The sequence below is a fragment of the Pogona vitticeps genome, chromosome 3, assembly GCF_051106095.1.
Source record: "Pogona vitticeps strain Pit_001003342236 chromosome 3, PviZW2.1, whole genome shotgun sequence".
Taxonomy (NCBI): domain Eukaryota; kingdom Metazoa; phylum Chordata; class Lepidosauria; order Squamata; family Agamidae; genus Pogona; species Pogona vitticeps.
Genome location: NC_135785.1, coordinates 161016684 through 161029409, shown reverse-complemented (window position 1 = coordinate 161029409; position 12726 = coordinate 161016684). Strand labels below are relative to the sequence as shown.

Genomic DNA, 12726 nt, shown 5'->3' with positions numbered 1-12726 from the left:
CAGCCTTGTGTTAGAGAAGAGTAATAGAGAGATAGAGAACAAGATAAGAAATGAATAAATACCTTAATTAACATGATTATACATAAGCAAATACAAATGTTATCAAAGCACAATTATTGAATGAATAAAATAAGACCATTCATGATTTACTTTATTTGATTTACTTGTAAGCACGTAAATAAACATTGTTTTATTGAATAATACTGATTTAAGAGTCATCTTTAATAGAGTGAGGAATAAATCTTCTGGTGGCAGCGAAAAGGGTTGAAAAGTAAATGTCATCCCTGAAAGTGAACCTGGGTTGTGTGGAAGAACAAACAGGGGAACAGGGTGTGTGTGACAGGAACACATCCAGAATTGTGTGCCTGGAAGGAAGAAACATTGTGATTGCAGGAAGTATGCATCTTTCTTAACAGGCGATTAAACATGTTTATACCTACCATGTGGGCAGTAGCCCATTGTACATAGGATTACCCCTTTTCTGTTGCTTGTGCAAGGTATTCCACTACTCCTTTTGCATAAGAAGCCCCATTGGTTTCAATGAGTGATAATGAGCTTATATAGTTCCAGGCCAAATTTTGGACAAAGAGCTCTGCCCATAGAGCCATTATACTCTATGTTTCCCAAGAGGATTCTCCCCTTCATGCTTGATTCAACAAGTGTGAACACATACAGGAGTATTGCAGTGGTCCCCTTTTTAACTCCATGGACCAGTTGGGGAAGGTGGGGCACCCCTCCACTCTCACACGCATGTACGAAGGGTGGGGGCACTCAGGGGGCATTCACACAGGGGTGGGAGGTGCTTGCGCGCATGTCCAAAGGGGCTATGCGGGGGTGGGAGTGCATGGGGGGTGGGAGATCTGTCTCCGCGGTGCAGTCCAGCCCAGGCCACGGATCAGCAGTTGGGGACCCTTGTTATAGAGTATTGTTGTAGATAATTTCTGATATTTTCTTGTTTTGCTTTAATTTGCTCTAATTTAAACATAGGCTGCTTTGACTTCCAAAGTGTTCTATCCTACTGGTTTCATTGGGAGGGCCTGGTGTGCCCATAGCTCTTGAATCCTCGATAGAGTTGCCCACCCCTGCATGTAAACATAGAAAATTCCCTTTTCTTTTATGCTGATATATCTCTGTCTTAGACAGATATGCATATAGGTGCTCATAGAAAGACAGAGGTAGGTGGATATGTATATATGCACATATGTGCCGTCTTCCCAATTTTGCATTTGTTTTTCTGTAACAGCTGTTGAACTTCATCAGGGAGGAGGAGGAGGGGAATTGCAGGGCTTCGTAAAACATCCCTAGTGATTTCTTTGACACCATAATTAAGAGTAATTAAAACCTTGAAGCTTCAAAGTCTGCCTACATATCCAGAAATAAAAACCTACTGTATTTAATTAGGCTCATACAATATGAATGGTTGTGTGATGGGGGTGGTGGAGATCTTCATCCCTTCTTTAGGATGTAAAGACAGAACTGATGAAGGGATTGAAATAGATAAGGTATCATTACAGGCATGTCTCACCTTCGGAACAAACAGTTTGTTAGATATTTTCTTCCATTCATTCTAAGTAAGTAAGGCAGCTTCCTTAAGTAGACAGAAAGAGACAGAATGAAAAGAAGCAAGTCCCAAGTAGTAGTTTAAAAAAGTATGGTGTTCCAGAATGACAGCTGCTGCTTTTCAAATGTCAACATGAAAGAAAGAAAACATTCAGGAATGTCAGAATGTTCTTTTTAAATTTGCAGAGGTTTTTTTTGTTCAGTGTTCTGATATCCATTTCATGACCCAGTATCCCAACAATCCTAAATTGCATATCCTGTTGTGACATCTTCATTTCATATTCCAGATGTTGAAGGGATCCTTCCATTTATTTATTTCTGACAGAATTTGAAGAACCTGTTACAATAGGAGAGAAAAATAAATAACTTTTATTATCTATTTCTTTGTAGGGAAAAAAATGTAATTGAAAGAAGTTGTCGATTAGTTGTTCAGTTGTATCCGACTCTTCATGGCCCCATGGACCAGAGCACGCCAGGCCCTCCTATCCTCCACTGCCTCCCAGAGTTGTGTCAAATTCATGTTGGTTGCTACGATGACACTGTCCAACCATTTCATCCTCTGTCATCCCCTTCTCCTCTTGCCTTCACACTTTCCCAGCATCAGGGTCTTTTCCAAAGAGTCTTCTCTTCTCATGAGATGGCCAAAGTATTGGAGCCTCAGCTTCAGGATCTGTCCTTCCAGTGAACACTCCAGGTTGATTTCCTTTAGAATTGATAGGTTTGTTCTCCTTGCAGTCCAGGGCACTCTCAAGAGCCTCCTCCAGGACCACAGTTCCAAAGCATAAATTCTTCGGCAATCAACTTTCTTTATCATCCAGCTCTCACTTCCGTACATCATGACAGGAAAAACCATAGCTTTGACTATGCGGACTTTTGTTGGCAAGGTGATGTCTCTGCTTTTAAAGATGCTGTCAAGGTTTGTCATCGCTTTCCTCCCAAGAAGCAGGCGTCTTTTAATTTCGTGGCTGCTGTCTCCATCTGCAGTGATCATGGAGCCCAAGAAAGTAAAATCTGTCACTGCCTCCATATCTTCCCCTTCTATTTGCCAGGAGGTGATGGGACCAGTGGCCATGATCTTAGTTTTTTGATGTTGAGCTTCAGACCATTTTTTGCACTCTCCTCTTTCACCCTCATTACAAGGTTCCTTAATTCCTCCTCACTTTCTGCCATCAGAGTGGTATCATCTGCATTTCTGAGGTTGTTGATATTTCTTCCGGCAATCTTAATTCCGGTTTAGGATTCCTCCAGTCCAGCCTTTCGCATGATGTATTCTGTGTATAAGTTAAATAAGCATGGAGACAATATACAGCCTTGTTGTACTCCTTTCCCAATTTTGAACCAATCATTTGTTCCATATCCAATTCTAACTGTTGCTTCCTGTCCCACGTATAGGTTTCTCAGGAGATAGATAAGGTGGTCAGGCACTCCCATTTCTTTAAGGACTTGCCATAGTTTGCTGTGGTCCACACAGTCAAAGGCTTTTGTGTAGTCAATGAAGCAGAAGTAGATGTTTTTCTGGAACTCTGGCTTTCTTTATAATCCAGCGCAAGTTAGCAATTTGGCCTCGAGTGCCTCTGCCCCTTCGAAATCCAGCTTGCACTTCTGGGAGTTCTCGGTCCACATACTGCTGAAGCCTACCTTGGAGGATTTTGAGCATAACCTTGCTAGCGTGTGAAATGAGTGCAATTGTATGGTTGGAGCATTCTTTGGCACTGCCCTTCTTTGGGATTGGGATGTAGACTGAACTTTTCCAATCCTCTGGCCACTGTTGAATTTTCCAAACTTGCTGGCATATTGAATGTAGCACCTTAACAGCGCCATCTTTTAAGATTTTAAATAGTTCAACTGGAATGCCATCACCTCCCCTGGCCTTGTTGTTAGACAAGCTTTCTAAGGCCCACTTGACTTCACTCTCCAAGATGTCTGGCTCAAGGTCAGCAACCACATTACAGTGGACCCTTGACTTACAGACGGCTTGACTTACAGACTTTTTGAGTTACAGACTTCTCTGGCCGCAAAATTTAGGTTTGACTTGCAGACTGAGATTTGATTTACAGACCAGAAAAAAAACAAAATGGAACAAAAACGGCCTGTTACAGGATTAATCGGTTTTCAATGCACTGTAGGTCAGTGGAGACTTGACTTACAGACTTTTTGACTTGAGAACCACCTTCCAATACGGATTAAGTTCTCAAGTCAAGACCTCACTGTATCTGGGTTGTCCGGGATATCCAGATCTTTCTGGTATAATTTCTCTATGTATTGTTGCCACCTCTTCTTGATGTCTTTTGCTTCTGTTAGGTCCCTCCCATTTTTGTCCTTTATCATGTCCATCTTTGCATAAAATGTTCCTTTTACATCTCCAATTTTCTTGAACAGATCTCTGGTTTTTCCTTTTCTATCATTTTCCTCTATTTCTTTGCATTGTTCATTTAAGAAGGTCCTCTTGTCTCTCCTTGCTATTCTTTGGAAGTCTGCATTCAATTTTCTGTAACTTTCCCTATCTCCCTTGCATTTTGTTTCCCTTCTCCTCTCTGCTATTCGTAAGGCCTCGTTGGACAGCCACTTTGCTTTCTTGCATTTCCTTTTCTTTGGGATGGTTTTTGTTGCTGCCTCCTGTACAATGTTACGAGCCTCTATCCAAAGTTTTTCAGGCACTCTGTCCACCAAATTGAGTTCCTTAAATCTGTTTTCACTTCCACTGTTTTAGATTATACCTGATTAGCCCAGTGGTTTTTCCTTACTCTCTTCAGTTTAAGCTTGAATTTTGCTATGAGAAGCCACAATCAGCTTCAGGTCTTGTTTTTGCTGACTGTATAGAGCTTCTCCATCTTTGGATGCAGAGAATATAATCTACCTGATTTCGGTATTGCCCATCTGGTGATTTCCATGTATAGAGTCTCCTCTTGTGCTGTTGGAAAAGAGTGTTTGTGATGACCAGCTTGTTCTCTTGACAAAACTCTATTAGACGTTGCCCTGCTTCGTTTTGAACTCCCAGACCAAACTTTCCTGTTGTTCCTTTTATCTCTTGACTCCCGACTTTAGCATTCCAATGCCCTAGAATGAGAACATCTTTCTTTGGTGCCAGTTCTAGAAGGTGTTGTAAATCTTCATAAAATTGGTCAATTTCAGTCTCCTCAGCATTGGTGGTTGGTGCATAAACTTGGATTACTGTGATGTTGAAAGGTCTGCCTTGGATTCGTATTGACATCATTCTATCATTTTTGAGATTGTATCCCATTACAGCTTTTCCCACTCTTTTGTTGACTATGAGGGCTACTCCATTCCTTCTACAGGGTTCTCTTCCATAATAGTTGATATGATAATCATCTGAATTGAATTTGCCCATTTCTGTCCATTTTAGTTCACTGATGCCCAGGATGTCAATGTTTATTCTTGCCATCTCCTGTTTGACCACATCCAGCTTCCCAAGGTTCATAGAGCTTACATTCCAGGTTCCTATGCAGTATTTTTCTTTGCAGCATCGGACTTTCCATTCACTTCCAGGCACATCCACAGCTGAGCGTCCTTTCAGCTTTGGTCCAACCATTTCATTAGCTCTGGAGCTACTTGTACTTGTTCTCTGCTCTTCTTCAGTAGCATGTTGGACGCCTTTCGACCTGAGGGGCCCATCTTCTAGTGTCATATCTTTTAGCCTTTTGTTTCTGATCATAGGGCATTCTTGGCAAAGATATTGGAGTGGCTTGCCAGTTCCTACTCCAGGTGGATTGCGTTTAGTCAGAACTCTCCATTATGACCTGTCCATATTGGGTGTCCCTGCACGGCATAGCCCATAGCTTCTCTGAATTTCTCAAGCCCCTTCGCCACGACAAGGCAGCAATCCGTGAAGGCGACTGAAAGAAGTAAGAACCCCCCTATCCACGGGATCACTATCTGCTGATTCACTTACTCACTGCCTGAAAATACAGTGGTGCCTCGCTTAGCGATGTTAATTCGTTCCAAAAAAAAAATCGCTGCTAAGCGATATCATTGCTAAGTGAAAATTAAAATAGCCCATAGAAACGCATTAAAATGCGATTAATGCGTTCTTATGGGCTTAAAACTCACAGTTGAGCGAAGACCCTCCATAACGCTGCCATTTTCGGTGCCTCTTAAGCGAGGAATCCGTGCCTGAAAACAGCGAGCAGCCATTTTGTTTACCTGGTGGCCATTTTGAAACCGCCGATCAGTTGGCCAAAAATGGGGGTTTTGCGATGATCGCTTCCCTGCGATGATCGCAAAGCGAAAATATCCCATAGGGACCATTGCAAAGCGATCGCTTTTGTGATCGCAAAAAATGCGTCGCTAAGCAATTTCGCCGTAAAACGGAGCGATCGCTATGCAAGGCACCACTGTACCTATTTATACGTATTTCCAGGTTGTATTTTCTAGTTTCCACTAGAGGGAGCCAGCAACAATGTTATGCTTAAAGTTCAACACTTCCATGTTTTTTGGCATGGAGAGGGGGTTGGAACTGCTTCCCTGCAGATATGGCAGTCCTGCTGTATAAATTAAATAGAGTGAAAAATGATTTCAACAGCCAATTGCCTTTTGAGTTGTAGAGATTGTAGTTTTTAGTAGGTGTGTCCTTGCTTGACATGCTGGAAAATTCCATTTTTTCCCTCAAAGTATTGTTTGTTACTGAAATTGGTGGGGAAAAGATTCTAAGAAATAACAACAGAAAAAAAGCTATTTAGTGGTTAAATGTACTTGAGAAAGATGAAACTTGATGTATCCACAGACAACAGAATCATTGGCGGTGTTCACTAAAGTATGACTGTCTACTTGGCACAAGTACAGCACTTCAGTATATCTGTAACTGCCATGGCTCCAGTGTACAGAATTCTGGGATTTGTAGTTTGATTAGTTTCTTAGAGTTTCTTAGCTTGGTCTGGATGAGATCAGAAGCTTGAACTCAGATTTCCACTAGATGTGATCTGTCTTTGCAAACAAACAGGGACAAAATGTGATTAGCTATTGTTGTTTCTTAGAACAGTCACTCATCTGAATAGACCAGACCATAGATTTAGTAAGCTGTGGATAATTGAACATGGAAATAAATGCTTCTTCCTTTGACTGCGTTGAAGACTTTATATGTGCATGTAGGCTTGTGCATCATAGCTTAGTGTTACATGTGAACCAGGCCTCTAGATACCACTTTTTCATCATGCTTATAACCCTCACAAATGTGAAAATAAGCATAGATGAAATGACAACCATCAAGGCAAGTGAAGGAGATCTCTCCTATCCTGCATCATATCTGTAACTTTCCACTGAAGCTTATAATTATTATTATAGCTTATAATTTGTATTATATAGTCACCAGTTTGGGGGGGAGTGCTGGACTGCCCGACTTTGCCTGGCTGGACCAGGGATCAGGCCCATGTTGTTCAGTGTATACAGATCCCTGGAATTATAATCTCAGAATTTGCTCTTGGATGGAGGATTTTTCCCTTCCAACCTGGGAAGGTGAGCTACTACGACTTTGACATGTTTTCTGTGCGTCTATTTGTGTAGGTGTAAAACCCTTTGTTCTGCTGCAGTCCAGTTGAAGATCTCACTATATAAATTTCAGCTGGGTGAAACTGGGTGGTTTGGAGGCATGAAGCCACATGGTACCTCAAGCAACTCTGTTTAACCCATTTTTCCCTTTAAAGGGAACTGGGGAGAAGCACAAAATAGTTCCCCTCTGTGTCCCTTCCTCCTTCCCCCTCCATAGGGGAGTTGGTGGGGAAGCTCCAATTTTTAAAAACATTTTTAAAGTAGTATGCCACTGAATTGGTTTGTCACTGAAGTGTTTTATAGAGTGTGTTTTATAATTAGTGGCATACTGCACTATGGGGTATATCCTTTGATTCAATACCAGCAATCACTCGTGCCAGAACCAGACCAAAATGGAGTGATCTTACCTGCACTTTTTTAAAGAAAAAAGCTAACCCCTGCCAGAGACCCAGAAAAGTACAGCTAGACATGGATAAGTGTTGAGCTGGTTTGCAATTAGCAGAACATTATGGGATCACTAGACAATGGATTAATATCAGCCTGTTTCCAAAGAAATCCAAGCCATGGGCTAAAGTACCATCTGATCAAACCCTGAGACTGTATTTGCCTTTTTGACTTTTCATGCCCAGTCTTGCATTCATAGGTTGAAAAGCATTATTTTTGGATTACTTTTCCCTAAATCCCCTAAGTAGCATGGCTTTGAAAAAGTTACTTTTTTCAACAACCGTGTGGTGCAAATTTGGCCATGTTGGCTAGGGGGGTTATAGGAGTAACTATCTAAAAAAAATTGTTTTCATACTCTGCCTGCATTTTAGTGATTGTAATCATTTTAATGATCTTTAATGATCTCATTGAGTTCATGTTTTAAATTCTGTTTAGATCCAAAGGAGTTTTTTTCCCTTTATTTCTCATTCATTCTGAAAAGACTAGCGGCTTCTTTCATTAAAATGGAGAAGAGTACAGTAGTTGTTTCCATTCTGGGATAGAATCAGGCAGGTGGGCATCTGCAGCAGAAAGTATAGTGATTACTGTTATATTAGTTGCAGATTATGCTTAAGTGCTTTTAAACACATGCTTAAAAAAAACCTATTGAGATATCACTGAATTAAAGAAAGAAAACCCAATCACAAGTACTTATATTGAACCCCTTTGAAAACACATTCACATTTACAGACATATCTCTTTTTTGAGGATCAAGTGTTATGCATTGTAATACTGCAGTGACTAAAAGTCAGTCATAAGAATAATGAATGTGAAATGTATTTGCTGCTTCTTTGGAAGAAAGGAAAATAAAGAAAGCTGATGACTACTCAATTTGAAAATGCTTCTTTTAATCTTCATTCAATGTACTGTATGTTCAATTTTTGGCTTGTAGGTACCAGCATATTTACTGTTTATGAAGCTGCTTCCCAAGAAGGCTGGGTCTTCCTGATGTATAGAGCAATTGACAGCTTCCCTCGATGGCGCTCGTACTTCTATTTCATCACCTTAATTTTCTTTCTTGCTTGGCTTGTTAAGGTACAGTAGAGGAGAGTCTGTCAAATCTTCTTAAAAATAAATTGTGTCAGATTGAGCTTTTTCCCACCTTCTTTTGTTTTGCATGTTGTGTTTTACTGCAAGCCACTTGGTTTTTTACATATAGATATATAATTACTTTGCAGAATGTATTTATTGCTGTGATCATTGAAACATTTGCTGAAATACGTGTGCAGTTCCAACAGATGTGGGGGTCCAGAAGCAGTACTACTTCAACAGCTACTACCCAGGTAGACATCGCTATACATTTTAAATTGCACTGATACATTTGTAGATATGAACTTGTTGTCCTATTGCACATTTACCAATGTGTGAAGCAGTTGTTATGAATGTATTAACAGGAAGCAATGGAGTACAGTATCTGATTCAGAATTAGATGATTTCAAAGCCTGCATAGTCCATAGCTATTTCATTCTTAACGTTATCGTTCAGCAACCAGTGCATACAGAGTTTGTCAGTCCTAATTATATCAAATGCATTCTCTCTTTAAAATTCAGTTGTATTGAGAGACTGCTGCTTGAAGAAGGAGGGGCTTTGAACTCTAGTAGGTATATGAAAACAGCTACTAAGACTCTTTCATGCAAAAGAGAGGGGGGGCGAAGAAGGTAATGTGATGCTGCTAAGTGAAAATATCAGAAGCAAAGATTACCAGACTCAAAAGGCATACCTTGCAGATTTATTTCTGATTGTTTTTAGGGTATAGTCTGTTAATACTTCAGAGCTGTTGCCTTTATGTAAGTAATTCCTGGTGGAATTAAAACTGAGCTTCCATATAGCACTTGTAGTGGTACTATATTATCACAGTACTTTAGTCAAGACCATTCTGTAGTGTTTACTCATTATGTAAATCCTATTCATTCCTTTACGGTGTTAGTTAGACATTTCTGCCATTTTATTATTTTCTTTTCATGGAGGATATGTGATGAAAAGCCTTTCAATAGCCTTTAGAATTAGCTATCTCAATTGTCCTGGTATCAGTTTCTCTTCCTAAAATCAGCAGCCTTAGGCCAGACCCTTGGCTCCAGAGATACACTCACTTGCTTCCCCGGGCTCATTCTCCGCACCTTCGCCTACTTGAAGCAGCAATTCGCAGCAATGCTAGACAAGCCACATGAGCTAGCTTTATTTATTTTTAGTTTCATAGTGGCATATTGGTAAAATGATGTAGCACTAAAAATGAAAAAATAAAAGCAAATTTAAAAAGAACTTCTGAGTGACACTGCCTGGGGAAGTGGCGGTGGGGGGGGGAAATGAGGCAGCCAGAACTGGCAAGAGAAGAGGGCACACCAGTGAGTAGTGGGAGAGGGAGTCTTCACAAATACAGTTTAGACCAACAAAGGGTTTTTATATATGCCAAAATGATTCCAATTGAATTGATTTCACAAGTGAGTTAAAATAAACAATTCTCTTGCTGCCCTTTAAAATACAACAAAAAAACATGGTTCCCCAGGGAAAAAATCTGCACCTCCATGTGCGTCGTGTAGTCACCTTTTAAAAAATAAATGTAAAACATGCTAAGCCCTAATAATCAAACACAGGATTTTACCCTAGTATAGCCATACTCTAATATTTATTTAACATTAGATCTTCAAAACCTGAAATCGTACTCCCATTTCTGTCAGATGCTGTGGCTAACTCTAGCAACGTGTGCTACGTTTCAGAAGAGCTCTTACTAACAAAATTCAAACACCATAAAATATTTACAGCAGAAAAATGACAGAGTCTGAGTCATGTTCTCTGTAATAGCAGGAGATATCTTCTAATAAATTACTTGTCAGAATGCTCTATAGAGAGAATGATGCTCAAGGGGGAGAAAAAACACATCACTGGTTTGGTCTGTCTATTTGAGCACATAAACTGCTTCTGACAGGTGGTTTTTTCTCACCTCCAGATGTTTCATGAAGATGCTGCAGGAGGATGGCAGCTTGTAGATGTTGATGTGAATAAGCCTCAGGGCAGAGCGCCTGCATGTCTGCAGGTAAGCATTGCTTTTTAAATAAAGCAACCAGTTGCAGTGAACCAAGAGGGACTCTCTTTTATCAAATGTTCAGAGCAAGTGCGAAAACCCAGTGATCACAATATGAATACCAAAAGTGCTGTAGATTTAAGATTTATTCTCTAAATCTGTTGTACATTTTGTTAAGTTCTATTAAATAATTCTTAATGGTCTATTAAATACATATCTGCAGAAAGTGATACATAAAATTGTGATTGAATTTCAGAGGAAAAGATGCATTTCTTAACATCACTAAGAAATTCTTTGGCATTCTCCTAGATACAAACAAAACAGTTTTAGAATGTTAGAACGGCCTATTCTCACTGATAAGATTGAATTATTCTGATCTAACTGTGTAGCAGATGCAACTAAACAGTATTTGAAGGGGTTGCTGGTGTTGGAAACTCTCCAGTATATCTCAATACACAAAAGAATGAAGAAGACAATTTGGGAGAAAAGGTGTGGAAATTCTTGCTTGTCTTGTCCTGATAATTGCAGAATTATTCTTACCCTGTGAGAATGTTGTTTTATTTTTGGCAAGTGAGGAGAAATGGCACTAGAACTTCTCTGCCCAATCAAGCAAAATCACACAAAATAATATTTTGATACAAACAACACTTTAATGCGGACAATACAATTTACTGCAAGTGACAGTGATTCTTGCTATGTTACATGGACACATAAAGGCAGAAGCATGGGAGAGGGTGTTTATGTCTCTTTTAATAATAAGCCATTGTTCTGTGCTTACTGTCTGTGTGAATGCATGCTCACACACACTTTGCTTCTCTCATTGAAATGTGAGAGATTTTGCAGGGGCTAAAAATTCCTCCTTGAGATATCTTGTCAAGTCTGGAGATGGGGAGGCAGCAAAACAGATGTGAATATACTTTAGTCCATAAATGTGAATACATATAAACACATTGGCGTTGGAGGAAGCTCAAGATTGATGAAGTAGGGGAGGTTTTATCATTACCCTCGTATCCATGATCCTGCTCAAGGTTGCTAAGGAAAAAGAAGGCTAAGTTGTTTGCATGAATGGTGAGGGGAGCAGTGACCATAGTTGCTTCAAGGTCCCTGTTTGTATACCTCTGTTAGCAGCATAGAAACAGTTGTCATGGATGCTCCTATGGGAAGGGGGGGGTTAGTGGAGGGCCAGAATAAATACATCAGACCTTGAGGAGCTTTATGCAAGCCAGCCTTCTTGGCCACCTTCCCAACACCACTGAGTTTAAATTGGGAGATCTTCATTGGAATAGATCTTCATTGTGGGGGCATTGTGGGGAATTAAAATGGTGGCTCCCCATCTATCTATTTGACAATAATCAGTGGGAGGTCTTGCTGAAAAGGAGCCAAGGATAGGCTGTATTAAATCAGCCAGGAAGCCTACCATTCTGCTTGAGTCCAAGTAGCTGCTTTAAGATACCTCATGCCATTTCTGAGCATGTGTAATAGAATGCTCTGAGAGCAAAGGGGTAAGAGAAATGGCTTCTCTGGCAGCTGGTTTCATTTTTACCAGTGATTCTATGCTTAAATGATATCTAGTGGACTGTAGAATACAAGTTTGATGCATGTAATTTCTGCATCATATTTTTCTACAGACATGTAGTAGCAAACTAGCATGCACAGGTTCCATGTCTAACGGATGCTGACAACATTTCTTTTATGTATTCCTTTGCAAGGGTTATTTACTTGACATAAAAAGTGAACATTATGTACATGAAGGGAACTTGGTTTGCAGAATGGACTGCAGTCATTGGCTCACAAAGTAGGCTCTTTGTTTTCACGGCAGAGAAAAATGCTCATTAATGAAATCACGGCACTTCAAAGCACAAACCAAACAGAAGTACAGTAATCAAATTACCTTATACGTGTCTTCATGGAAACAGTCTTGATAATGTTTAGCTCAGCTTTTGTGCTGCAGATGATGTGTGGCTTGAAATGGTGGAGGAGACAACAGCTCTGAATGTAAAGAAATAACAACAACAACAAAAATCCAGGACCTCCTTAGTAGGAGATTAGGAAGGACTGAAGAAGACTCTGTATCTGTCTACGTCTGTGCCTCTTCTCATTCTAAATCTCCAAATCTGGCTTATTTGTTGATGCTTTTAAAAGAGGGTGTATTATCATCATCT

At 40.1% G+C, this 12726-nt stretch overlaps 1 protein-coding gene across 3 annotated transcripts in view; it reads left to right on the top strand.

Moving 5' to 3' along the window:
- Positions 1-12726, top strand: part of NALCN (sodium leak channel, non-selective) — a 276634-nt gene that overhangs the window by 103082 nt on the left and 160826 nt on the right. For all 3 annotated transcript variants that reach the window (XM_072994642.2, XM_072994641.2, XM_072994639.2), the window contains 3 exons: positions 8438-8580; positions 8724-8828; positions 10490-10576. In XM_072994642.2, the coding sequence (XP_072850743.2) occupies positions 8438-8580; positions 8724-8828; positions 10490-10576 (335 nt within the window). The remainder of the gene's footprint in view (positions 1-8437; positions 8581-8723; positions 8829-10489; positions 10577-12726) is intronic.